General features: G+C 39.9%; 1 protein-coding gene, 1 long non-coding RNA gene and 1 pseudogene across 2 annotated transcripts; 1 reads left to right on the top strand and 2 right to left on the bottom strand.

Annotated features, from left to right (window-relative positions):
- Positions 1-501: 501 nt before the first annotated feature.
- Positions 502-15,524, top strand: LOC113451363 (16 kDa beta-galactoside-binding lectin-like). The gene is made up of 4 exons (XM_026722745.2): positions 502-647; positions 9,463-9,542; positions 12,919-13,090; positions 15,309-15,524. Exons 2-4 carry the CDS (start codon positions 9,466-9,468, stop codon positions 15,447-15,449), a joined length of 390 nt encoding a protein of 129 aa, XP_026578530.1. The 5' UTR covers positions 502-647; positions 9,463-9,465; the 3' UTR covers positions 15,450-15,524.
- Positions 11,257-19,966, bottom strand: LOC148126759 (uncharacterized). The gene is made up of 5 exons (XR_015741558.1): positions 19,853-19,966; positions 18,853-18,952; positions 15,210-15,482; positions 14,040-14,114; positions 11,257-13,079 (listed from the first exon to the last, which is right to left on the bottom strand). It is a non-coding gene; the product is annotated as an uncharacterized LOC148126759 (long non-coding RNA).
- Positions 19,967-22,030: 2,064 nt separating this feature from the next.
- LOC113451359 (heat shock 70 kDa protein 4L pseudogene) lies at positions 22,031-22,756 on the bottom strand (annotated as a pseudogene).
- Between the last annotated feature and the right edge of the window lie 3,734 nt (positions 22,757-26,490).

Below are 26,490 nucleotides of genomic sequence, written 5' to 3'. Positions count from 1 at the left end.
ATTTTAATCTAGAAAATTGTGCAGTGTCCAGTTTAGGTTTCAGTGCAAACTCAGAATTAACACTGATTTAAATAAAGGATTAGTGTGTGTATTGTAGAAAGATAGTTATAAGAATATCCAGTGAGTAATAGTTCCCGCTCAAAAATATCACTGAAAAATATGTAGGTGATATCTTATCTTCTTTTTTAATGGCTTCCCTTCCTTGTTCTACACTGGACTTGCATCTGCCCTTATGTCAGACATAAAAGACCAGGACCATATATGAAGTTCCGATTCAACTGATTTATCAGTAATCTTGTCTATGCACAATAATCTATTCAACTAACAGTGAGCATTATCTTGGCATAAGATAAGGACTAACGAAATTCAAGAGCAGTTGGACTTAGTCCATTTATGGGTACTTATTGATTTTAGGCTAACTCTCCTTCTCCCACACCTTGTCTGCAAATGACATAAACCATCAAGCTGAGCAGTAAAACAAGTTCAGTTTTTCAAGGATCAGCCCATTTTCTCCTGATTGTGTTTGGACTTACACCTCATTGGCTGGGGAAATGGCAATGCCCCTTCAAGCCAATATTTAAAATTTAGACAGGGACACACCTTGGCCATTCTTGCACTCTTCCTAGAATTGAATCATCAAGGAATCCGTAAGTTGTCTTTAACCAGGCAGATAGGTTGTTGGGTATAGCAGACTGTTGAGTACTTAGCAAGCTTCCCTTCCCTTAATATATTTATATATTATTGATATGATAGATTGCATGCATTTGATATTATGCCAGGAGACCCAGCAATCATATGTTCTTGAGACAAAGCTTAATGATTCTTCAGATTTCTGGGGCAGAGAAAATGGTAGCTTTTTGCAGTTCATTCTAAGAATTCATTTTTAAAACTATAATGTTTTATTTTGGAACGATGTGATAGTAAAACCTCCTTATTTAAATAGCTAAAAAATCCTACTGAAAAAACACAAATAATTGATACTTTTAGTCATTTGTATATTTTCAAGGATACTTTTCAAGCATAATGTGATAAACCAGATTCTTTTAACTAGTTTGTACTTTGTACACCATGCTAAGGCAAAAATCATGATTTACAAACCATAATAGCCTGATTTGCTGATTCTGCTATGCCATAATGTGATCAGTTTGCTTTTGGAGAAAATACATGGTTAGCCAAAAGTCAGCTTCTATAGGCCATCACAATATGTTTTATTGGTATTTTTTTCATGTTACCATACTTAGGAATTTTCAAAAGCCATTTATCATCCTAACACTAGTTAGGAAGCATTTAGAAGAAAATGGTAATCGATTGTGATATTTAATACATGCATATAATACTCTGTCTATGACACCTGGCTTTTGGTCCACCCTGTATATGAATCCATTGTACTATGTTATGACTAAAGCCTGTAAATTGGTCGGTCATTATGAACAAGAACTGAAGCTTCCTTCTAGCTCCGTATTACCTACGATGTTTATTGTGATCAATAATCCATCTAGAATAAGATATGAAACTATATAAAGACCAATAAGAATATGGTAATCATGGATGCTTGAACTGCTTCCATGAAAAATTAACCCAATATTGGTGATACTGTCCTTGAGATCAGAAATTAAGAACTTTGTATGCAAAAGTTCTCTCTCAGTGTTGTTGCAAGATGGATGAAATGAATGAGTTCCATAGACCTCTGTAAAAATTACAATATGTGAGTGATGGTTTTGATTTTTCCTGAAATTCCTAGACAAGTCTGTTCAGGTAAGGGTTTTTTGAGTATCTGTTCAGTACGAAAGCTGATGTTTTACCAAAAACAAGGATCACCATTATTGATCTGCAAAGCCAGACTTTCTTGCAGTTGGCAGAGGCATCTGTTATGAAAGGGCATTCATTCATTGTTGGAATAGTTGAGTCGGTAGGTGACTCAACCAGCCAGCCGGATATTATGATATTTAGGGTGATTGCAGTGCTAATGGCCTCATTTCCGTCAGCCCAAAAGATCTGAACTAACCCAGCCCAAATGTACTTTTGCATGTAGTATGCATTCCTTCAGATCAGTTATGATTTTCTAGGTCATTAACTCATGCCTGACATATGTCTCCTAGTTGGAATGAAGATTGTTCATGTGAAGAGCAACTTTATCTGAAGATAGATATTTAAGACTTCTAAAAAATGTGGCTCTAACTGTGATTCCCACAACTGGGCTGTAAAATTCTTGATGAGCAATAGATGACATCAAAGAGTTAATGATCATCTAGCAATCTTGCTCAAACATACTTTGCGTGACATAAAGATTCTAGAATTTTCAGACTTAGTAGTCCTTTTGTCTAGTGGCTGCGTAAGGCTGTATTGGCATAGATTAACAAACTTGACCTTGAATAAAGTCTATTGTGTGCTGCTGATCAAAGGATGCCAGATAAATTGCTGGCTCTTTACTTATTAACCATTTGGAGATAAGGTTTATTACAAAGACCATTTGGAGATAAGGTTTATTACAAAGACCATTTGGAGATAAGCTTAATTGCAAAGTCCAAATAGAAGTTGAAATCTTACCCAGCCAAGCAAATTTCACTCCTCAAATTTCAAATTAACCCAATTCACCCATTCACAAAGATTAGATTTCCTCGGTTGGGCTTACTGCTTGATGCATGAATTCAGTTAATTATAAGGTTTTCAGAAAATCATGGGTAACAAAATATACTTAGCATTACAGGTAAGAAGAAGATAGGCTCAAGATCCACATGAATCTTGACAGACTAGAACACTGGGCCGTATCTAACAAAATGAAATTCAGTGTAGAGAAAAGTAAAGTCCTACACTTAAGCAAGAAAAACCAAAAGTACACATATAGAATGGATGAAACCAGGCTCAATAGCAGTAACTGTAAGAGAGGTCTTGGAGTCTTAGTGGACAGCCAGCTAAATATGAGCCAGCAGTGTGCAGCAGAAGCCAAAAAAGCCAATGCAATCCTAAATTGCATTAACAGAAGGATACAATCAAGATCAAGTTAGGTACTAATACCACTCTGTAAGGCCTTAGTAAGACCACACCTAGGGTACTGCATCCAGTTTTGGTCACCACTCTATAAAAAAGAGAGGAAGGGGTCAAGCTATTTTCTAAAGCACCCGAAGGCCAGACAAAGAATAATGGATGGAAACTGAACAAGGAGATTTAACCTGGAAATAAGGGGAAACTTTCTGACAGTGAGAACAATCAACCAATGGAACAGCTTTGCCCTCAGAAGTTGTGGGAGCATCATCACTTGAGACTTTCAAGAAGGGACTGGACTGCCATTTGTCAGAAAGGGTGTAGGGTGGGGGGTTGGACTAGATGACCTACAAGGTCCCTTCCAACTCTGATTATCTGTTATCTAAGGTAGTCCTCGATTAATTACCACAACGGAACCCAACATTTCCATTGCTAAGCAAGACAGTTGAGTTGTGCCCCATTTTACAATTTTTCTTGCCAAAGTGGTTAACAAAATCACTGCAGTTGTTACGTTAGTAACATGGTTGTAAAGTGAATCTGGCTACCCCATTGACTTTGCTTGTCAGAAGGTCACAAAAAGTGATCACGGGTCAAAATTTAATTGTAAAAGGGATTCTGCAAAATATGTAAGATAGCATTGTTATATTACAAATAGAAATAATTTTAGAAAATATGACTAAAATTATGGATAAAATATTCACTGTAATGTAGTGGAATGTTTATTAATAAATAAATGAATTAAAGTGAATGAGATAATTAAATTAGGAAAGAATGGGAACATTTTAATTATTATTAATGATTTATAAAAATATAAGTGAGAAATATGGGGAAAAAAGAATTAATAATGGAAAGTTTATAAGTGTTCCCATGGAAGTATGATATTTAATTGAAAAGAAATGTTAAAGATGTTAAGATTTTAATGAATATTAATGATAGAATTGAATTGGAATGGAATGTGTGATTTATTTACACACACACACACACACACACACACACACACAATATATATATATATATATATATATATGGATCTTTGGTTGTTCGGTTTTCTCCGCGTAAGATTCGAAGTATCTAGGCAACGCTTTCGATGAAGTCTCATTCATCATCTTCAGGCTTTTGTCTCCGGCTCTGTGCTTCTCAGAGTAATGTGAGATTGCAGCTGCTTCCTCCTTTTAACTGCCAGTGGGGTGGGACTTGATTGGGTGGGGGCTTGGCTGTGTTCTCATTGGTAGGGGTTTGGCTGTGTTCTGATTGGTTGGGGGTTAGCCGTGTTCTGATTGGTTGGAGGCGTGTTCTGTTCAGGTGGGGGCTTGGTTGTGCTCAGGTTAGTTTTAGTTGCTGGGGGATTTGAGCAGAACTGGCCCTAATTAGAAATGAACTTCACACAAAAAGGTTTCTCCTAGACCAAATCAACAAAGATCTCCTCACACTCCACCTCAGACTCAGCAACAAGATTCACCCTCTACTTTGGGACAAATCCAAACAACTCGCTGTCTGGAGAGCCGAAACACAGACCACCCTAAAGACAGACACACACACCAACAAACTCAGGAAACTACAACAATGCCAGAAACCAACTCCCCCTCCCCACAGCCACACATGAAACAAACATTGCACAACATCTCAGACAAGATCCTCACTGAAGCTGAAACCAAGGTCCTTTCAAAAGGATTCAACTTTGCTGTCGCTCCCAAACACATCCCCACAGAAACCATCATATGCGGAGTTGAAACCAGCCTGACCAAAACCAACCCTGATGATGCTAACAAAATCAGACTCGAAATCACCAACATCCTCTGCACTAGCAAACCACCCAAAAGCAACTTATCCAAAGAAGAACAAACTGCACTACTTAACCTGAAAGAAGACACCAGCATAATAATCCTACCAGCAGACAAGGGCAACACGACAGTGGTTATGAACACATCTGACTACCAAACCAAGCTAACCAACCTACTCCAAGACCCCACATACAAACCCCTAAAGACAGACCCCACCACCTACCTAGAAAAACTACCAAATCCAAAATAAAAGCCTCCCCCATCAGTGAAGAAATCCAGCAAGGAATCATACCCAGAGAAAAATCATCCAGATGCCCCAAGCTTTATGGTCTCCCCAAAATACACAAAGAAGGAACCCCACTCAGACCAATAGTCAGCTCCATAGGCTCACCTCTACAAAACCTGGCCAAATTCCTCGCCAAACAACTACAACCCTATGCAGAATCCATCAACTCACACGTAAGAAACTCATTCCAGTTCATCGAGATCATAAAGAAACAAAACTTACAACCTAGCGACCTACTAGTAAGCTTCGATGTCATATCCTCTTCACCCAAGTGCCAATAAAAGAAGCCTTGACAGCCATCCAAAACAAATACAACCCCCCAAGCACATCCTAGATCTAACCAACCACTGCCTATCCAATACATACTTCACCTACAATGGACAAAAATACAAACAAATAGAAGGAGCACCCATGGGATCACCCTCTCACCTGTCATCGCAAACCTCTACATGGAACACTTTGAAACACAAGCTCTAGAAAATACGACCACAAACCCAAACTCTGGCTCAGATACGTAGATGACACCTTCATAATCTGGCCACACGGGAAAGAAAAACTGAACAACTTCCTCACATACCTCAACAGCCTACACCCCAAAATACAATTCACCATGGAAACAGAAGCCAACAATCAACTTCCCTTCCTAGATGTCTTGGTATACAAAAGATCCAATGGCTCCCTAGGACACACCATCTACCAGAAGAAAACACATACTAACCGCTATCTACATGCACTCTCACACCACCACCCAGCACAGATCAATTCCGTAGCCAAGACACTCATCTCCAGAACAAAATGCTTAGCCGATGAACAACACCAAAAAACCGAACTACACACTCTCACCAACGTACTTACAGCCAATGGATTCCAAAGAAAGAAGATTACCCACCTAATCCAAAAAGAAACCCCAACCAAAATCCAAGACAGAGAACAAGAAAACGGCAAAGCCCTCCTCCCATATATAAAAGGCACTACAGACAAAATTAGCAAGATCCTCCAAAAACACAACATCAAAACAGCATTCTGCACAAACAGAAAAATATCCACCATACTAAGAAACCCCAAAGACAAAATCGAATTAGAAAACCAAGGAGTATGAAATCCCCTGCACTGCCTGCCCCACCACATACATTGGACAAACTAACAGAAGAATAAGTGCACGCATTGAAGAACATAAGAACTCAATCAAAAAGAAGAAACGACCTCTTCCCTGGTCCAACACCTCAAAGCCACAGGACATGAAATTGATTTTAAAAATACCAGAACCATCGCCAAAACCGAACACTTCAACAGCAGAATAATCAGAGAAGCCATAGAGATAGAAAAACGCCCACACAGCATGAACAAACGAGATGACACCTCCCGCCTTCCAGACATTTGGAAACCTGCCCTCATGAACAGACGAGTACCTAACATGAAGAAGGACACCAGACCCACACCCATGAGAGACACACAAGATACCACCACCACACTTCCATATAGAAAACAGACTCCCACCCATTCAGAAAATGAGACACGACCATGGACCAGAAGCTGCACTGCAGCTGCATCACTACCCACTTCAAACCCCTCTGAGCCATACATGAAGCAAACCGACACCCACTATGAAGATGCAGAAGGACCACGTACTAGAAGCCAAACAGCAAGATCACAACTCACCAGCTCAAATCCCCAGCAACTAAAACTAACCTGAGCACAACCAAGCCCCCACCTGAACAGAACACGCTCCAACCAATCAGAACACGGCTAACCCCCAACCAATCAGAACACAGCCAAACCCCCTACCAATGAGAACACAGCCAAGCCCCCACCCAATCAAGTCCCACCCCACTGGCAGTTAAAAGGAGGAAGCAGCTGCAATCTCACATTACTCTGAGAAGCACAGAGCCGGAGACAAAAGCCTGAAGATGATGAATGAGACTTCATCGAAACGTTGCCTAGATACTTCAATCTTACGCGGGAGAAAACCCGAACAACCAAAGATCCACATACAAATACCCGCGAACCTCAGAAAACATATATATATATATATATATTCTTAAGTTTTCATGGTACTTATGTATGGCATTAGAAACTTTGAAAGAGTATTTTCACGCCATAGTGGTTGTGCTTTTAAAGTTGAGACGAGTTTCAGCAGAATCTCATCTGCCAAGCCTGATGATGGCAGATGAGATTCTGCTGAAACGTCACTACAACTTTAAAAGCACAACCACTATGACGGGAAAATACCCGAGCAAAGCCGAGACTTCATCAAACGCTTTGATTGGAAGTTATGTATTATATTGAATACTATAATCTTAAAAGTATACATTGAAGCTTAAATAAGAGTTTGAATGGATAAAATTAAAAGACATAAAGGTGTCATACTCCAAATAGTAACTATAGGGGAAAATTTGTTTAATGAGAAAAGATAATATCAAATTGCAGACAAAAGTATAAATATAATGATTTGAATTGAGATAATTAAAATAAAGTTGAGAAAATTAAGAGGGGAAAAATTATGTAGAAAATATAAAACAGTAATAAGATATGGAATAGAACATAAAAATGAGCATGAAGTTGAGTTTGTGTCTGCATGAAGTGATAACCTGGGACCATGCTATTTCCCAAAAAGATGTTTTATTTGTATTTTGTTTTTGTGAAAACCCAAATAAAATTTTCAAAAAGAAAAAAAAGGGATCATGTGACACGCCCCCGATTACTGCAACTGTCATAAATATGAGTCAGTTGCCAAGTGGTCAAATTTTGATCTCATGACCATGGGGATGCTATAGTGGTTGTGTGAAAAAGTCATAAGTCACTTTTTCAGTGCCATTGTAAATTCAGTCACCAAACAAACTGTTTTAAGTCAAGGATTACTTGAATAGTACATACTTCACATTAGCAAAGGCTTGAGTACAGAATTAACAGGGGTGGGTTTCTACCAGTTCTGTCCACCTCTGTAGAACTGGTAGCTTTGAAGAGCAGCAGACATAGAACCGGTTCTATGTCTGCTGATGTTTTTGCCCACCCACCCAGGCTTTTACCTGACCTTTATTTCCTGCTTTTTCAACTTCAGCTGCCGTGCGAGGCACAGCTGCAGTTAAAAAAGCAGGAAAAAAGTACTTTTTCAAAGGCTGCTTCTCTGCACGCAGTACTGCTCAGCTGTCCAGGCACCAGGCTGATGATGATTTACAGGCGCGTGAGTGCAATGTGCAGGGAAGCACATCGTAAATCACCGAACCTCGTAAATCACTGAACCGGTAGTTAACCCTGTCAGATCCCACCCCTGAGTATTAGTATACAGTCAGGAGTGGGATTCTCTTTCTCCCAGTGTAACAGCTGATTTGCTAATCACGCGTGTGCACAGCTTTCAAAATTACTTACCTTCAATGTTACTTCAGGGAAGTAACACAGCCGCGCGAATCAGTTGAGCAGATTTAAGTGAGTACAGTGCAGGGGCAGACGGGTGGGTGGGCACACATGATGGTCAGATTGAACCGGTTTGGAACCAGCTACTCATCGTAGCTAGGGGTTTGCATGAACTAGTCCAAACTGGGAGAATCCTATCCCTCTATACAGTACAGTACATTATATAGATGTACAGATTACGGATGTAATCTGGCTTCACACATTATACTAAGTTATGAATTGTTGAATAGGTGGGATTCAGATCAGTGGTGAGATTCAAAAAGTTTTACCACTGGTTCAGTGGGCGTGGCTTGGTGGACGCGCTTTGCGTGCATGCACACTTTGCATGTGTGCGCACACCAAACGCACACTTTGCACAGGGGCAGAGGCATTCCAACTCAGCTCCTGCAAGCCTGCACTCTCCCAGTCGCTTCAGCAGCTGCCGCGCAGCACTCTGCTGTGCCACACAAAGTAGCTGTGTTTCAAAAACAGAGGATAAAGGTGAGTATGGGAGCCAAGGCGGGCAGGTGGGCCCAACAACAGAGGGGCAGAGAACCAGTTTTGGTCTCCGCTGCTCATTGGTGATACCAGCTTGGCAGAACCAGGCTAAACCGGTAGAATACCACCACTGATTCAGATATTTCAGTGACGTAGTGAAGAAATTGAAATTGGTTTGAAAGTTTATATGGGACTTTCACTTTCATTAGCATCCTTCAGATCCTAAGGATCTGGGGATGAGGCAAGGGGTATTGCACCATGATACATATGACACGATTTTGAAATCATTGTAGGTTTTACCAAATCTACCAATACTCAAATTCCTTGACACCTTTTGCAACAAATTCTGGGTGGAGAAGTTCCAACACACCTGAAGGCATGCAGAGGATTTCTTGATAGAGCATTCATAGCGAAGAATGTTTCTTATCCCATTGAGTGTGTGAGGAAATGGAGATGACAGAAGTGTTGTTGTCCTGAAAGCCACGGATATCACAACAAAGACACACTTCCTTGTTTCTTTTTCAGACCATGAGAGTCTTCGATTTGTCAGTGAAGCACGGCGACTGCATCAAACTGAAGGGGAAAATACATAATGGAGCCAAGAGGTCTGTATGAATAATTGGCTTTAGGCAGGACTGAAATGACATTAGTCCTTTTCTGGCTTTGGGCAGATTTAAAAGTCTTCCTTTTGCACTTCTGTTGCTCACATAAATATTAATGCAGTGTTTTCATTGGCAGTGAGCTTCAGAAATTCGGTTTGCAAACAAAATATCTTAAATTACCAACATAAAATGACTTTGAAATGACCAAAGCTGGATTCCAGCACCTTGACAGGCAACATGGCTTGCTGGCGTGGAGATGGATAATGAGCCACCTCAACCTTTTTTCAACTACACAGCCTTTTTAAATATTCCCAGATTTGCCCAAAGTCATTTCTATTGTCCAAATCCCAGCAAGCATGGTATATGGGGGTGGGGAATGTGGTTGGGATGAGCTGATCAAAGTGATTGGGTTCACACACAGTGTTCTAATTTGGTGAATAAACTGCAAATACCAAAAATACGGGTAGATCTTCAGCACAAAGTTACCCCCTAAATTAATGTTGGCCCTATCCATTGAAATCCACACTGAAATTTCTGAAGTTGGGTTAAGAAACAGCTAGTAGTACAGTGTTTTTCAACTTGAATAATTTTAAAAGAAATGGATGTCAACACTCAGTATTTGAAAATCATATCCTGGAATTCAGCCGACTGGGGAATTCTGGAGGAATTGAAATCCATATTTTTTAACATACAGCGGCAACAATTTTTTGGGTGCCAGAGACTGGTTACATGGAGAGGAGTTTTTCTGTGGATCAGAGGGTAGGGCAGTGATGGCGAACCTTTTTGTTGTGGAGTGCCAAAAGCACATGCATGCCGACACCCACAATGCAATGCCCTGTCCCCTGCGCATGTGCATACAACACCCCCGCACTGCACATGTGTGTGCAACACCTTACCTGCACTGTGCATGTGTGCGCCTCCCAGCTTATTTTCAGCCCATTTGAGGCTGTTTTCACCCTCCCAGAGGCTCAAGGAAAGCCTCTGGAGCCTCGGGAGGCTGAAAACAGGCTCATTTTGGCACTTCTGGAAGGTCTGTTTTTTGGCCTCCCGAGGCTGCAGAAGCTACCCTTGAGCCTCTGGGAGGGAGGAAATGGCCTCCCCCAGATTCCAGAGGCCCTCCAGAGGCTGAAAATGGACAATTCCAGTGTTTCTGGAAGGTCCGTTTTTTGGCCTCCCAAGCCTGCAGAGCCTCTGGGAGGCCAAAAATCAACATGTGCAGTGCAGGTAAGTTTGGCTGGGGCTTGCGTGCTCGCACAAATGGCTCTGCGGGCCACCTGTGGCACGCATGTCATAGGTTCGCCATCATGGGGGTAGGGGGTGGTTTTGCACATTGCTTGCATCCCATGTGTGTGTGCAGATGGGAATTCAATCATGCGGCCTGGTTCCTAACAGCCTGCAGACTGATATCAGTCTACAGCCCCATGTTAACAGGGTTGGGGACCCCTGTTAACATAGGACAAGCAGCCTACACTCCTGGGCAGAATTGCCCTTGGAAGATTCCCTCAGAGCAAACCTCACTTTCAGCGTAACTAGTTATGAAGACTTGCTATCAGCAAAATAATAGGGAAGCAATATCGATGACTAAAGCTGGGCTTCCCTGTCCACCCTTCTGTCTTTACCATAGTAAGCTTCTCTCATATTCAAATCAATTCTTCTTCTTCTTCAACCCAGACATAGCCAATTCATGATCTTCAGACATTACAATACATTCATTCCTATTTCTATGCCCCGTTTAATGGCAGATCCAGACATCCTGCTATGCCCATCAGTAATACGCTCCCTATCTCCTAAATGCAGAAAAAGATGCCCTTCTTCAGATCACTGCAAAGTTACTTCCCACTTCCCCTGCCCCAGTTTAATTTTCTAGCTCTGATTCAAAATGGCTGCTTTCCAACTCGAACCATTTTAAGACCTTCAGGATGGATAGAGTGTAGCAGAAGTGGTATTCAGCAGGTTCAGACCAGTTCTTGAGAACCGGTAGTGGACATTTTGAGTAGTTCAGAGAACCGGCAAATCCCAGCTCTGACTGGAGATTTTACTGTATCCTTTCCCTGTCATGCCCACCAAGCCACGCCCACAGAACCGCTTGTAAAAAAATTAATGAATCCCACCACTGGTGTGTAGGACTTCCTTCTGGCTGAGTTTCAGTTGCAGCTTCAATTGGCTGCCATCAGGTTCTAAAAAACAACAGACACACTAAACATATAATCTGAGAACTCCTATGGAGGAGCTTTCTTGACTTTTTTTCTCCCACATGCTAAACTTTGCTGCCCTTTGCTCTTCTGGAATACACTTCCTTCCTCCTGGGAATCTGGACTACATTCCACCACAGCTCCAGGGCTTCCAACTTCCCTTCCCTCCAGTAGTTGGTCACTGCCCTCAGTAGCCATTTTGTGCTGGGTTGCTCTGTTCTCTACTACTTTGAAAAAAAAAAGTGCATTTAATAATGCCCATTAAATCAACTAACTTTCCCTACCAATGATTCTCGACCCTGTCTAAAAGCTCTATTCAGCATCCACAGTGGGCATTTTTTCAAGTTTAAGGCCAGAAATTCGGTCCCAATATTTCCCGCTCATTTTGCAATTAAGAAGTTGATGCAATGCAGTTTTGATGCTTCAAAGGTTTGTTAGTCAAAATCCTGATGAATCCTGTGCGCTTGAGGCATACTAGAGTTTGCTGCAATGAAATTATGATGCTTCAAAAGCAAATGAAAAAAAAAGTTAAGGGGATTATATTGGGGTCAAGTGAGAGAATGCAGGAAGAAAAACATGCAGGGACCCCATCAGGAAAACACAAGGAAGCCAGTAAGAAGAGAACATTTCCTAGAAGGAAAAGAAGATATCAACCCCAAGCTTGCCTTCTCTACATGAATGGGAAAGGCAAAAAATAGGGAAAGAACCAGAGGTGGTATTCAGCCCGTTCTTACCAGTTCTGAAGAACCGGTAGAGGAAATTTTGAGTAGTTCGGAGAACTGGCAAATACCACCTCTGACTGGCCCCACCCCCATCTATTCTCTGTCTCCTGAGTCCCAGCTGATCGGCTGGGTCTTCTTTTGTTGCCCTGCACAGGAGAACGGAGCTGGAAAGCAAGTTAGTGGGGTGGGGAGGGAATGGGGATTTTGCAGTAACCTTCCGCCTGGAGTGGGGTGGAAATAGAGATTTTTACAGGATCCTTCCCCTGCCATGCCCACCAAGCCACGCCCACAGAACCGGTATTTTAAAAAATTTGAATCCCACCACTGGATCGAACAAATCAAACCTTGTAATGGCCAAAGTCCAGACTGAGCACCAGCTGCCAGACCACTGAAAATGGGACTGCGTTTTTTTAAAAAATTGGCTTAAGAAAGTTGTGTTTAATGTGTCTCCTTCCCCTTTGTTAGTTTTGCCCTCAACTTAGGTCAGGATGATTCAAATCTGGCCATTCACTTCAATGCTCGCTTTGAAGCCCTTGGAGATGTCAAACAGATTGTGTGCAATTCCAGATCAAATGGCCAGTGGGGTGCAGAAGTACGGCCGTCGATATTCCCGTTCCAGGAAGGAGCTGAAATCAAGGTCAGGAAGAACGTTAAGGCACTGAAGTGTCAGTTCATAAGATGTGGGGTCTCTTTAAAAAAAATGTGGTTGGATGCTCAACAGTTACAGATACAGATAATCAGAGTTGGAAGGGACCTTATAGGTCATCTAGTCCACTACCACCCCGCCCAAGCAGGAGACCCTACACCATTTCTGTCAAATGGCAGTCCAATCTCTTTTTGAAAGTCTCAAAGTTATCCTTTCACTGAACCTTCACCGGATCTTCCTGGCCTGCCCCACGTGAAATGCCACTGGGGGGAACCATGTTGGAAAAAATATTAGTTGCTGCTACTCACTCACTTTCTCAGTCCCCCTTTTCTTCCTAGGGGACTCTGAGGTTGGATCCACAGCTTAGGTTAAAATAAAGTTGAATGGCAATAGCAATTAGACTTATATACTGCTTCACAGTCCTCTCTAAGCTGTCATGACATTGCCCCCAACAATCTGGGTCCTCCTTTTACCAACCTCAGAAGGATGGAAGGCTGAGTCAACCTTGAGCCGGTCAGGATCGCACTGCTGGCAATGGGCAGAGTTAGCCTGCAATGCTGCATTCTAACCACTGAGATACCACGGCTCTTCATAATGCCCCATTTTACAACGTTGTCACAATTGTTAAAAGAACTGCTGCAGGTGTTCCGTTAGTAACACAGTTGTAAAATGAATCTGGTGTCCCTGTTAACTTCATTTGTCAGAAGCTTACAAAAGTTGATCGCATGACCCCGGGACACTGCAACCGTCATCAATATGAGCCAGTTGCCAAGCGTCCAAATTTCAATCACGTGACCATGGGGATGCTGCAATAATCGTAAGCAATGGTGGGGTGCAACCACTTTAATAACTAGTTCTATGAGTGTGCGCTTCACCTAATGTGGGCTTTGTGCACGTACACAGAGTTGAAAAGCCACCAATTTTAAGCTTAAAAACTTACCTTCTATGTCAGCACTAGTGAGTAAAACAGCTGAGGCAAAGATTGCTGAACAGATTGCCGTGCGAATCAGGTGAGCTAAAAAGCAAGGACATATAGATAGATAAATACTTTATAGGCCAAGTGTCATTGGACATACAAGGAATTTGTTTTGGTGTAAATACTCTCAGTATACACAAAAGAAAAGATACATTCTTCAGGAGTCAAGAATCATAAGGTACGACACTTAATGATAGTCATAGGGTACAATAAGCAATCAATCATACTAGGAAATAGTCAATATAAATTGTAAGGATACAAGCGACAAAGTTACAGTCATACAGTCACAAGTGGGTGATAAGGAGTGATGACAAGATTAACAGTAATAGTAGTGCAGACTTTGTAATAGTTGAAAAGGGTTGAGGGAATTATTTGTTTAGCAGAGTGATGGCTTTCGAGAAAAAACTGTTCTTGTGTCTAGTTGTTCTGGTGTGCAATGCTCTATAGGACAGGAAAGGGTGGACAGGTGGGGGAGCAACCGCTCACTGGAGCTACTGGTTCTCTAGAACCTGTGCAAACTGGCAGCAGTCCACCACTGGTTGTAAGTGCGAAAAGTGATCCTATGTTAGTTACTTTTTCCAGTGCTGTTGTAACTTTGGACACTACATGAATGGTTGTAAGTCAAAGGCTGTCGGGATTCCAGCAACCACTCTAATTAAATCATGATTCTCGAGCCAAACTTCAAAAAACTTCAAAAGATTCATTAGAGGCGACATACTGGCATTGCCCTGCATGAAGCCAACTCTGGCATACGTAATTCACAGTCACTTGTGACCCTATTTCCCCCCTCCCCTCTGGGTGCCTCCTAAACCAGATTCTCCCATTGAGCACCACAACAGGCTGGGTGTCATCATCCACATTCTCCAATTAAATATATTCACGGGCAAAAACTCGGGTATTTTAGTTACAATCTTTTAAAGATAAGAGTTGGAATGTACTTTCGCTTTCCCCCCCTTTTTATGGCAACTACTAAAATAGGCATAGGAATGTTTTATGAGTTGACAGACTACTTTTATATTTATTCCCATAATTAGAGCAATTAATGGATTATGTATTTGGTCATCCATAGGCAAAAATCTATATACATTTGAAATATATGGAGTGGGGTTTGCTCTGCCTCCAAACCTAACTTACCTTTATTTAGGCCAAAATTATTGATGGGTAGAGGAAGAATCTGGAGTTTCACTTCCTGTGGCTCATCAAGGAATTAACTCGCTGGCCTATTCTTAACAGATGTGCCTCAGCTACCAAAGTGGGGAGATAAAGGTGAAGATCGATGGACAGGAAATCAGCTTCCCCAATCGTCTTGGCCTGAATTCTGCCCAGTACTTCTCAGTGGATGGAGACATCAGTATTCTGTCTTTCAAGTTTTGATGAAACATAGTCACACTCCCACCCTGTGGATTTCTTGAATAAGATACAAAAAAGGCAAATAAATAAGTCATTTGACTTCTGTCTCAGTTTCTTTTTTACTTCTTTTGAAATAATAGAAAAGAAATAATACATTAATGTAGTTATCTTAAAAATGCATACATTGTCAAAAAGTAAAAAAGGGAATGCTTTTAAAGTGAAAAAAATACAACGGAAAAGAAAAATGTATTGTAACAATAAACTTATTTTCTAAATATACATATGTAATTCAAATAAAGTCTATGTATTTCTAAATATAAACATACATATATATGTATATGTGTGTCTGTATACATATACACACAAACACACATATATATGTTTTCTTAAGTTTTCGCGGGTACTTACATGTATGGTATTCAGCTTTGTATATATGTATGTATGTATGTATGTATGTGTGTGTGTGAGTTTTCTGAGGTTTTCGCGGGTATTTGTATGTGGATCTTTGGTTATTTGGGTTTTCTCCTGTGTAAAATTGGATATCTAGGGTCTCATTCATCATCTTCAGAAGCACAAAGCTGAATCCCAAGAAGCTAAATCATCTTGTTTATTCATGCTGTGTGGGCATTTTTCTATCTCTATGGCTTCTCTGATTATTCTGTTGTTGAACTGTTTGGTTATATACACACACACGCACATATATATATACATATATACACGCATACAGGGTATGTCTTTGTATATATGTATGCGTGTATCTATATCTATCTCATCTATATTATCTCTATCGATCTATCTATCATTGATATCAGGGCTCACCAACCTTTTGGACCTCAGGGACCACCAAACTCAAAATTTTAAATCCCAGGGACCACTAACTGGTTCTGTGGGCATGGCCTAATTTGTGGGTGTGGCTTGATGGTCATGTGTGGCTGGGCATGGCTTGTATATAAGTATTCTAAATATTTATATAAATATTGAATTTTTTATTTTGAAAAAGGAGCAATTTTTACCCAAAATCAGGCAAAGCAGGGAGGCAGATTGAGTTACTCACAGAATCACAGATTCATTCAGAGATCTATCTATCTGCCATCGGCTAGCTCAGTCTGTCACATAAAATTTGTTAGCAAGCAAACTCACAAAATTAACTCATAACACACCATGTATGTAAATATTGAATTTTTATAAAAAAAGAGCAACTTTTACCCAAAAGCAGGCAAAGCAGGCAGGCAAATTGAGTTGCTCACAGAATCATTCAGTGATCTATCTATTTGTCATCGACTACCTGAGTCTGTCACATAAAATTTGTTTGCTGTGAGTCTGCATTGAATATAGAACCTTCAGTCCTAAGGGAGGTTCGGCTGTGCTTAAAAGCAGAGCTGAAGATCTAAAGACTAGCTAGAAAGCAAGAAATCCAACTATTTCCTGCTTCCTAGCTAATCTAAATCTCCTGGCACAGCAGACCAACTGATAGTCAGGGGGAAAAAAAAGGAAAAATAGCAACTTAGCAGGCAAGTTTGCCAGGTATGGAGTGAGTGGGCGGGGAGGGTTCCTGCAAGCCATGTGGGCGGCGCAGCCTTGTGTTTCTGCACACTGGATTAATTGCTTTGGGGGATGCTCTGTGGGTGACATTTCTCTGCGCACCACCAAAATTTTGGTGGCAACCACTGATCTAATCTCTATCTATCAGATTTTAAAACAGATTTTTTAAAACAGATTTTATCTATCTATCTATCTATCTATCTATCTATCTATCTATCTATCTATCTATCATCTATCATCTATTTATCTATATTCAATATTGCAAAATCAGTCTTTTGGCCACAGTAAGGACACACAGAATTCATTTACTTTATCTAGTTGTCAAATCCAATGCACCACACATATAGCTCAAGAGAAAACTGAAAATGTTATTTCTTCATTTGTATCCTACCTTTATTACTTTTACAAACAACTTAAGGCAATGAACAGATTTTACATATCTTCCTCCTCCTATTTTCCCTACAACAACAACCCTGTCAGGTGGGTTGGGATGAGAGAAAATGACTGGCCCAAAGTCACCTAGCTGCTGTTCATGGCTAATGTGGGACTTGAACTTAGTCTCCTGCTGTATAGTCTGGCACCTTAACCACTAGACCAAACTATCTTGTTTTAATCTTTTGTCACTCAATCAAATTTATATAATCCACCACTTTTTCCACAAATCTAGCAACTATAGGACATTGTAAATACAGGTGTTTGAAAGAAGCATTATCCTTATTACATTTCCAGCAAAATGTTGCTGCTGAAAATCCTTTTTTATATATACCAAACAAAGTCCAATAAATTCTAAATATGATTTTATTTTGTTCTATAAGTCATAATTTAGGACCCACTGATACTCTTATTACAGGTATCCTCAATTTATCATCACAACTGGTGCCAGAATCTCGGTCATTGAGCAAAGCGATTGTTAAGCAATTGTGCAAGGGTGCCAGGCCAGGGAGGGGGAGGTCCCCTGAGGCCTGAAAACTGTCACAAACTTGTAGGCCTTTGTTGACTACAGGGTCCACTGAAGACCTTGTAGGATGAACTTTGCAATATTTGAAATATTGAAGGTCTCAGGTTAGAATTGGGGAAGTTTGTTAAAGGAATAGCCAAGGAAGAAAGTTGCAGCCTAGATGAGTGTAACAACACCAATAACCAATGGCAACAAGAAAGATATAAAAGTTAGAAAGACGCTATTAGAAGGATGCTAGCTAAGGCACATAGATATAAACTTTGCTGACTCTAGAGCCATGGTGGCACAGTGATTAGAATGCAATACTGCAGGCTACTTCTGCTAACTGCCATCTGCCAGCAATTTGGCAGTTCGAATCTCTCTAGGCTCAAGGTTGACTCAGCCTTCCATCCTTCCAAGGTCAGTAAAATGAGGACCCAGATTGTTTGGGGGCAATAGGCTGACTCTGTAAAACCGCTTAGGCAGTAATGCAATGTGAAGTGGTATATAAGTCTAAGTGCCATTGCTATTGCTGTTGCTTATAGAAACTAGGACTTGGCCAAGGTAAAAATGTGTAAAGATGTACTCTTTATTAGTCCTATGTTGGAAATACTTTAATGGACAGAATGCTAAAATGTACAGTATTATAAATAAAAATGCATATTACTGCTCCTTATTTCCCTAGCCCTCTGAGATCAAAGTGGTGCACAGGGGATTATATTTATCCATTTTTGATGCTTTTCTATGTACAAAATGGTTCCTATTGATTTTATAGCCAAATACTGATCTGATGGATACCTGTATGGTTTAGAGCTTAGAAAGTTGGTCTATGAAGCCATCAGATGATTGTCTTGATTTTCATAAAGTAAATTGGATGCAAATCAACCCTTCCTATTTGCAGGCAAATTTTTATTTTGAAAGCCAAATTCAACATTAATGAACCTTTACCTTTATTTGTACAGTATAATCATCAGAGACTGCCATCTACTGGGAAGATTTTAGATCTGTGATCAATCAAAAAGCTCCCCCCACCCCCAAATGATCAAATCTGCAAAAAAAGCAGAGAATATAACTATGTCTTAAAACATTAATACAGAAGAATATGCAAAGTGTATTCTCAGGATGGTTTAAAGTAAAACATTTATTACTTCTGACCATTAGCCAGATCTGTACGACCTAATTTGATTGATTGCTTTTATAGCTTGTCTTTCCTGCAGAAGTAAAATATCTCAAACACCCCTTTATTTTTATACTAACAGTTAATTGGGTACAATATATTAAGCTGCAAGATATTCTCTTCCTCTTTCTCAGATTTATATTTTCTTCCCCCTTCCTATCAGTTCAGTGTGATTACACTGCAATCTCTTTTATTTTATTCCCATAAAAGTAAATGTGTGAAATTATGGACAAAGACTGCATGACCAAAATCACCCAGTAAGTTGCTACAGATACTCCTTATGACTACAATTGAGCTTAAAATTTGTGATGCAAAGCAAGACAGTGGTTAAGTGAATTATGTTGTCTGACACTATAAAGGTGCTCATAAGTCAATCAATAAACCAGAAAGAGAGGAAGGCTTTAAAGCCTTCTAGTGTGCTGAAATATAAAATGAATTGTGTAGGATTCTCAACTTCGGAACTTTTTTTAGCTGTTATGCTATTACACGCTGTATTAGAGAAAAGGGGAAATATTGTACATTATTACACATTAATTTAAATTAATGATATATTAATTATGATCTATTATATAATAAGGTGTGTATCCTGTGTGGATCTCACTTATGTTAGGTTGTTTTACAACTGTAGTTCAACACTATGTAATCTTTAGTGTACTTTACAACCGCAATAAACTGGAATGGAATAAATCTATCAGTACTGTAAAATGCTGTTCACACAATGCAGCTGCTTGCATTTGCACAAAAATGCATGTACATCCTCAAGACTCTAACCGTCTCTAAGAATCTCCGAGATCCACCTGCAAAATCCGGCAACACCAGCTCATTGCGAATCTTACAACACTTGGTATTCGTCCAGTTCCAAATGGAACTGAGCATGTGCCCCATGTGCCGGTTAGCATTGGCTGATAGACGGAAAAGACGTGTGATACGTACGGGGAGTTATAGAGGCGGAGAGAGGAAACAATGGTCGCCCGCTGGAATTTCTCTTCTCTAGGAAGACGCGCTCTTTTATTTTAACCCTTCGAATGACCAGTCCATTGTGAAAAGGGGAAGCGCTGAGAAATGGTCCAAAGTATAAAGTCCCGGTGTGTGTTTTGCTCTCAGAACAAGAGAAGACTGTCGCGTTGGCTGTCCGGAAAGAAAATTCCAACATTTAGTTAAAGGCGAATATTTAAAGGGAATCTGAATGGTGGGAGAGAGCCTGGGGGGTGGGGGGGGGTGGAGAAATCTTCTAAGTTCTCTTTTCCTGTGTGGTACAAGAAAGAAAAACGCACAGTGCACAAGTTAAAATCTGCACACGCAGTTCCATAGAAGGGAGAGAATTCCTCCTTTTCTTAGAAAAATAGGGAGAGATCTGGTCTTTGCGAGGAGGAGGGGCATACTTTTCCCATGCAAAGCCCCAGCGAGCAAGAAAGGGGAGAGGATGCTCCTTCTGACCATGGATGGACAGCCTACTTACAGATAACCAGAGTTGGAAGGGACTTTGTAGTTCATGTAGTTCATCCCCTGCCCAAGCAGGAGACCCTACACCATTTCTGACAGATGGGAGTCCAATCTCTTCATGAAGGTCTCAAGTGATGGCGCTCCCACAATTTCCGAGGGCAAAGCTGTTCCATTGGTTGATTGTTCTCACTGTCAAAAAATGTCTCCTTATTTCCAGGTTAACTCCCTCTTTGTTCATTTTCCATCCATTATTCCTTGTCTGGCCTTCAGGTGCTTTAATAGCTTGACCCCTTCCTCCCTGTGGCAGCCCCTCAAATATTGAAACACTGCTCTCATGTCTCCCCTGGTCCTTCTCTTCACTAGACTAGCCAAGCCCAATTCCTGTAACTGTTCTTCATATGTTTTAGTCTCCAGTCCCCTAATCATCCTGGTTGCTCTTCTCTGTACTCTTTCTAGAGTCTCAACATCTTTTTTATAGAGTGGTGACCAAAACTGGATGCAGTACCCTAGGTGTGGTCTTACTAAGGCTTTATAGAGTGGTATTAGTACCTCACTTGATCTTGATTGTATCCCTCTGTTAATGCAATTTAGGATTGCATTGGCTTTTTTGGCTTCTGCCACACACTGTTGGCTCATATTTAGCTGGTTGTCCACTAAGACTCTAAGATCCCTCTCACTTACTGCTATTGAACCTGGTTTCACCCAGTCTATATGTGCACTTTGGGTTTTTCTTGCCTAAGTGTCGGACTTTACTTTTCTCTACATTGAATTTCACTTTGTTAAATACTTGCAGGCTTCATAATAAGATCAGCTAATAGTCCTTGAAAGGGGTGGGGGGGAACCTCCCTGAACTACTTTGGCATTTGCAGTTGAACTAACTTTTGTGGATTTGATTCAGGCACACACTACCTTGTTTATTCTTTCCTGCCACTTTTAATTAATCAAGCTATACAGATGGATCCCTTGAGTGCCTCTAGCCAGTAGGTGGCAACAAAGATTTAAGAGTCTGTATCTCAGCCACACAGAACAGATTTTTTTAGTGTCCCTGAATCTAAAAAGTTATTTAGCCTTTTTTTTTTCTTGTATGGATGTTTATCTCTGTTGACAGTGTTGATGTTCATGGAATGGGAGGAGAGGAGAAGCTATGGAGCCAGAAATAATTTTTATATTTTCCAAACTCTTTTACTTTTTAAATCTCAATGTGTGATCTTTGATTTTTTTTTATATATCAGGGAAGACTATTATTATTGTAACAAATTTGCAATCTACTATTAACTATTTGTAACCTCTATTTTGAGTTCAAACGCCCTACATCACTACCCAGGAAAAATACCAACGTGTTTGTTCCCCAGAGTTGCTTTTTCAAGAGGCAACTGGAAAAAGCACCTTTGGGGACAACCATGACCTGGATGACTGAGAACATAGACATTTACCAATTCATTTTGCTTTTTTTTATTTTTATTTTTTTACTTGCACTGTTTTTAATGAACTCAAAGAAGTATAAAATTAGTCCATGTCCATTTCTTCAGATGATTCAGGCTGCTGGCAACTATCATCTAATTTAGTGTCAGAGCTACTTTGTCCATTCATGTTTTGTTCACTATTAGATTTTCCTTGATCTTTAGACAGTGGTTCTGCTTTGGACTTAGATTTGTAAATAATTGGATTACATAAATTGTCCAGTTCCTTAGATTTTGCTTTTATTTCTGCCACCTTAATAATAGGATCCTGTGTCAAATTCAGTCTGTGCTGTATATGCATTTTTGAGCTCAACCAGTTCATTGCTTCACTGGAATATTTTTCAACCTTTCCCATATCAACAGGATCAATGTGATCATATTTTTTATCCTTATTTTCATATTCTTCTAGAGTTTTCATAAGCATCTGGAGTTTATTTTCTAAATCAAATAATGCTTTTGGTCGCTCTTCATATTCCTTATATCTATCATGAATAGGGCCACCAATTTCTTTCATTTCCTGAAGTTTTTCAACATATACATGTTTTGGTTGGTCCTCTCCATCTTCATAAAGCCAGTTTTCTATATCCTCTAACATTAATGTTATTTTTCTTGAATCATCTTCAGTTATGAATTTTTCATAGGCACCACAAAGCTTATCTCTCAAAACATACACATGTTCTTCAACAGCATTTTTCGCATCATTTCTCTCCTTCTCCAGAATGCCTTGCATTATCATCTTCTGCTCATTTTCAATTTGTTTCACTTTTAACATAGCTAAACTGAATTAAGCTGGTATCGGTAGTTCCCACTTTCGAACCTTGAATAATTCCCTCAGTGCTGTCCAACCATTTACAAAGTCTACACTACTATTACTATCTTCTCATCACTCCTTATTACCCCTCCCACTCGTGACTGTATGACTGTAACTGTGTCTCTTGTATCCTTACGATTTATATGGACTGTTTCCTAGTATGATTTGATTGCTTATTGTACCCTATGACTATTATTAAGTGTTGTACTTTATGATTCTTGATGAATGTATCTTTTCTTTTATGTACACTGAGGGCTTATGCACCAAGACAAATTCTTTGTGTGTCCAATCACACTTGGCCAATAAAGAATTCTATTCTATTCTATTATGCACGCCCTCTTTAAGGACCTCTTAGGAATGGAGTGAGGTTCACAGTAGACAATTTGAGATTGAAGCTGTGAGGGTTTCAATCCACAAAAAGAGCCACACAGGGGAGAAGCCCTATGAGTGCACTTAGTGTGGCAAATGTTTTAGCGATAGCAGCTCCCTTTCGTTCCATCAAAGGATCCACATGGGAGAAACCTTATTTGCAATTAGAATAGAATAACAGAAGGGATCTTGGAGGTCTTCTAGTCCAACCCCTGCTTAGGCAGGAAACCGTACACCATTTCTGACAAAGTGCCTGGAATGTGGGAAGCACTTCAAATGGATCAGCGTCCTCGCTTCCCACAAAAGGATTCACACAGGGGAGAAGCCATATAAATGCACTGAATGTGGAAAGGCCTTCAGCACCTGTAGCAGACTTGCTTTTCATCGAAAGACCCACAGAGCAGAGAAACCTTGCAAATGCCTGGAATGCCGATAAAAGCTTCAAACAGAGCAGATCATTCACTTTTCATAAAAGCACCCACGCTGGGGAGAAAACTCTATACATGCCTGGAGTGTGGAGCAGAGTTGTGCAGAGTGCACAACTCCCGTAAGTGGATTCATGTGAGAGAGAGAAGGCCCGTTCATTTATGGAAAGTGGAAAGACAGAATAACTCTGGTGGCTCTTCTGACAAGCAAAGTCAATGGAGAAGCCAGTTTCATTTAACAACTATGCTACTAACTTACCAATGGCAGTGATTCACTTAACAACTGAGGCAAGAAAGGTCGCAAAATGGGATAAAAAAGTCACTTGACAAATGTCTCGCTTAGCAACAGAAATTTGGGGCTCAGTTGTGGTCGTAAATGGAGGACTACTCATATAGCTATTTTTTTACTTACTTCCACAGTTAGGACCAGAATTTCTGTTAGCAAGCAAGGTGGTTTTTAAATGAGTTGTGCCTGATTTTTAAGGACCTGTTTTTTGGCATGGTTCTTAAGCAGATCACCACAGTTATTAAGGGAATCACCTGGTCGTTAAGCAAATCCAGGTTCCTGTATTGATTATTCTTGTCAGAAACCAGTTGCAAATGGCAATCCATGATGCTGCAACCATCTTAAATACAGGCTGATTGCCAAATGCCTGAATTTTGATCCCGTGGCCATGAGAATGCTGTAGCGGTTTTAAGGGCAAGGATCAGTTGTAAATCCCCTTTTTTCAGAGCTGCTGTAACTTCAAGTGGTCACTAAGCAAATGGTTATAACTTGAGGGTGACCTGTAAGTCAGAAGTACACTGGTTTCTTGACAATGTGATCTGCTCTTCATGTTAGCTTGTTACAATAAAGCTTAAGAATCTGAGATAAATTTATATAAGTTTAAAAGTGTATCAAATATTTTTCCATCATTGTATATTTTGGGAGCAAAGTGATGGCGATGTTCGGTAATAATACTGTTGTTAACGTATGAGGGAAAAGGATTATTTAATCTAGAAGACTATTGAGAACTGCCCAGAGTTATGTTTTTAAGATGGGCAGCAACATAAATCATTTAAATAAATGTGTAATTAAAACTAGCTAAACAGAAAGTGGAGGGATTTTTTTTCCTCAGGACATTTCATAGCAGCTATAGAAGAAGACACACTGTCTTAAGTCTCGGAGTTGTGTTGTTTTTCTTCTATTGTCTGAGGAGTCAGGATGTGATATATGCAGATATGGTAACAATAAATGGAACGTTAGACGAATTAAGTAGCCAAATTGGCATAATGACTGTTACCAAGGAGGCTCAGGGTTATATTTGAAAACGATTTACGTGAGCAGAGAATTGTTAGAGATAACGTAAGCAAAATCAAAAGCAATACATGTAGTCCTTGACTTACGACCGCAATTGAGCCCAAAATTTCCATTGTTAAGTGAGATATTTGTTACGTGAATTTTGCTTCCATTTTACAATCTTTCTTGCCACATTTGTTAGGGGAATCACTGCAATTGGTAAGTTAGTAACATGGTTGTTAAGTGAATCTGGCTTCCCCATTGACTTTGCTTGTCAGAAGGTTGCAGAAGGGGATCACATGACCACCCCAGGACACCACAACCATCATAAATACGAATCAGTTGCCAAGCATCTGAATTTTGATAAAGTGACCAAGGGGATGTTGCAAGGATTGTAAGTGTGAAAAACGGTCGTAACTCCCTTTTTTTCAGTGCAGTTGTAACTTTGAATGGTCACTAAATGAACTGTTGTAAGTCGAGGACTACCTGTCCATCAGAATATCCTGCCCACAAAAAAAACCCTCAAGTGTTCAATAGTGTCCAGGCTGTTCCCACCCACTAGGGGTCCCCAGACTGCATCACAGCGAAATATCTCAGATTTTCCCATGGTTAATACTAGAGTGGTTAAGGTCAGTTTTGAGGTGCCTCAGACATTCAAAACACTCAAGATGACTTTAAATTGTCTCAAGCAAATGTTGTATATGAGATGAAGGCAGATGATGACAACATGACCAAAAAAAAGTTGTCAGGACATGTTTGTGCAATGGCTAGCAGGGGGAGGGGGGTGGAAATCATAATTTGTATTTTCAACCAAAAATAAAAAATGCTCCTAAAAAATTAAAAGTATTTAATAAATCACAGTGTTGCTCCTATATTGTTCTCCGTGTTCAACTATACCAAAGGGACAACTTCTTATCCCTTTCAACTCCCAGTATTCTTTCCATTAATAGTAGAAAGAACACCAGGAATTGAAAAGGAATGAATATATATTTCTTTTTTTTATTTGATACTATTTTTATAAAATTCTATTAAGATAGACTTGGTATGACTTTATGATTTGTTATAAAATAAATTAAGTAAACTATAGTTATCTTGTTAAAGTATGAACTAACAAAATTATAGTCAAATGATTGTTTAATAATGATATTAGGTTATATAATTGTTGATTGATAATATGAGCTATTATGTAATATAACTACAATGGAGACTATGAAATGGATGCACAAAAAAAGTGGTAAACCAACTGATACACTGTCTGTAAACTCATGAAGGAAAGGATGATGTTTTTATGTTTTATGTGTTTTTGTTTGTTGTTAAAATTAATAAAACTGTTTTCAAAAAAAAAAAAAGAATTGAAAAGGACAAGAAGTTGTCCCTTTAATTATTAAGTCAGGCCTTCTACAGATTAGAATACAACAGAATAACAGACTTGGAAGTTTTCTAGTCCAACCTCCTGCTCAAGCAGGAAACCCTATACGATTTCAAACAAATGATTGTCCAATCTCTTCTTAAAAAAAACCTCCAGTGATGGAGCACCCACAACTTCTGAAGGCAAGCTATTCCATTGATTCATGTTTTTCCTTAAATGTGGGTTGGTCCTCTCTTTGATAGGCTTCCATCCA

Source organism: Pseudonaja textilis, chromosome 2 (genome assembly GCF_049901715.1).
Source record: "Pseudonaja textilis isolate UNSWEBS1 chromosome 2, rPseTex1.2, whole genome shotgun sequence".
In the NCBI taxonomy this organism is placed as follows: domain Eukaryota; kingdom Metazoa; phylum Chordata; class Lepidosauria; order Squamata; family Elapidae; genus Pseudonaja; species Pseudonaja textilis.
This window is presented reverse-complemented; position numbering and strand designations above follow the sequence as displayed.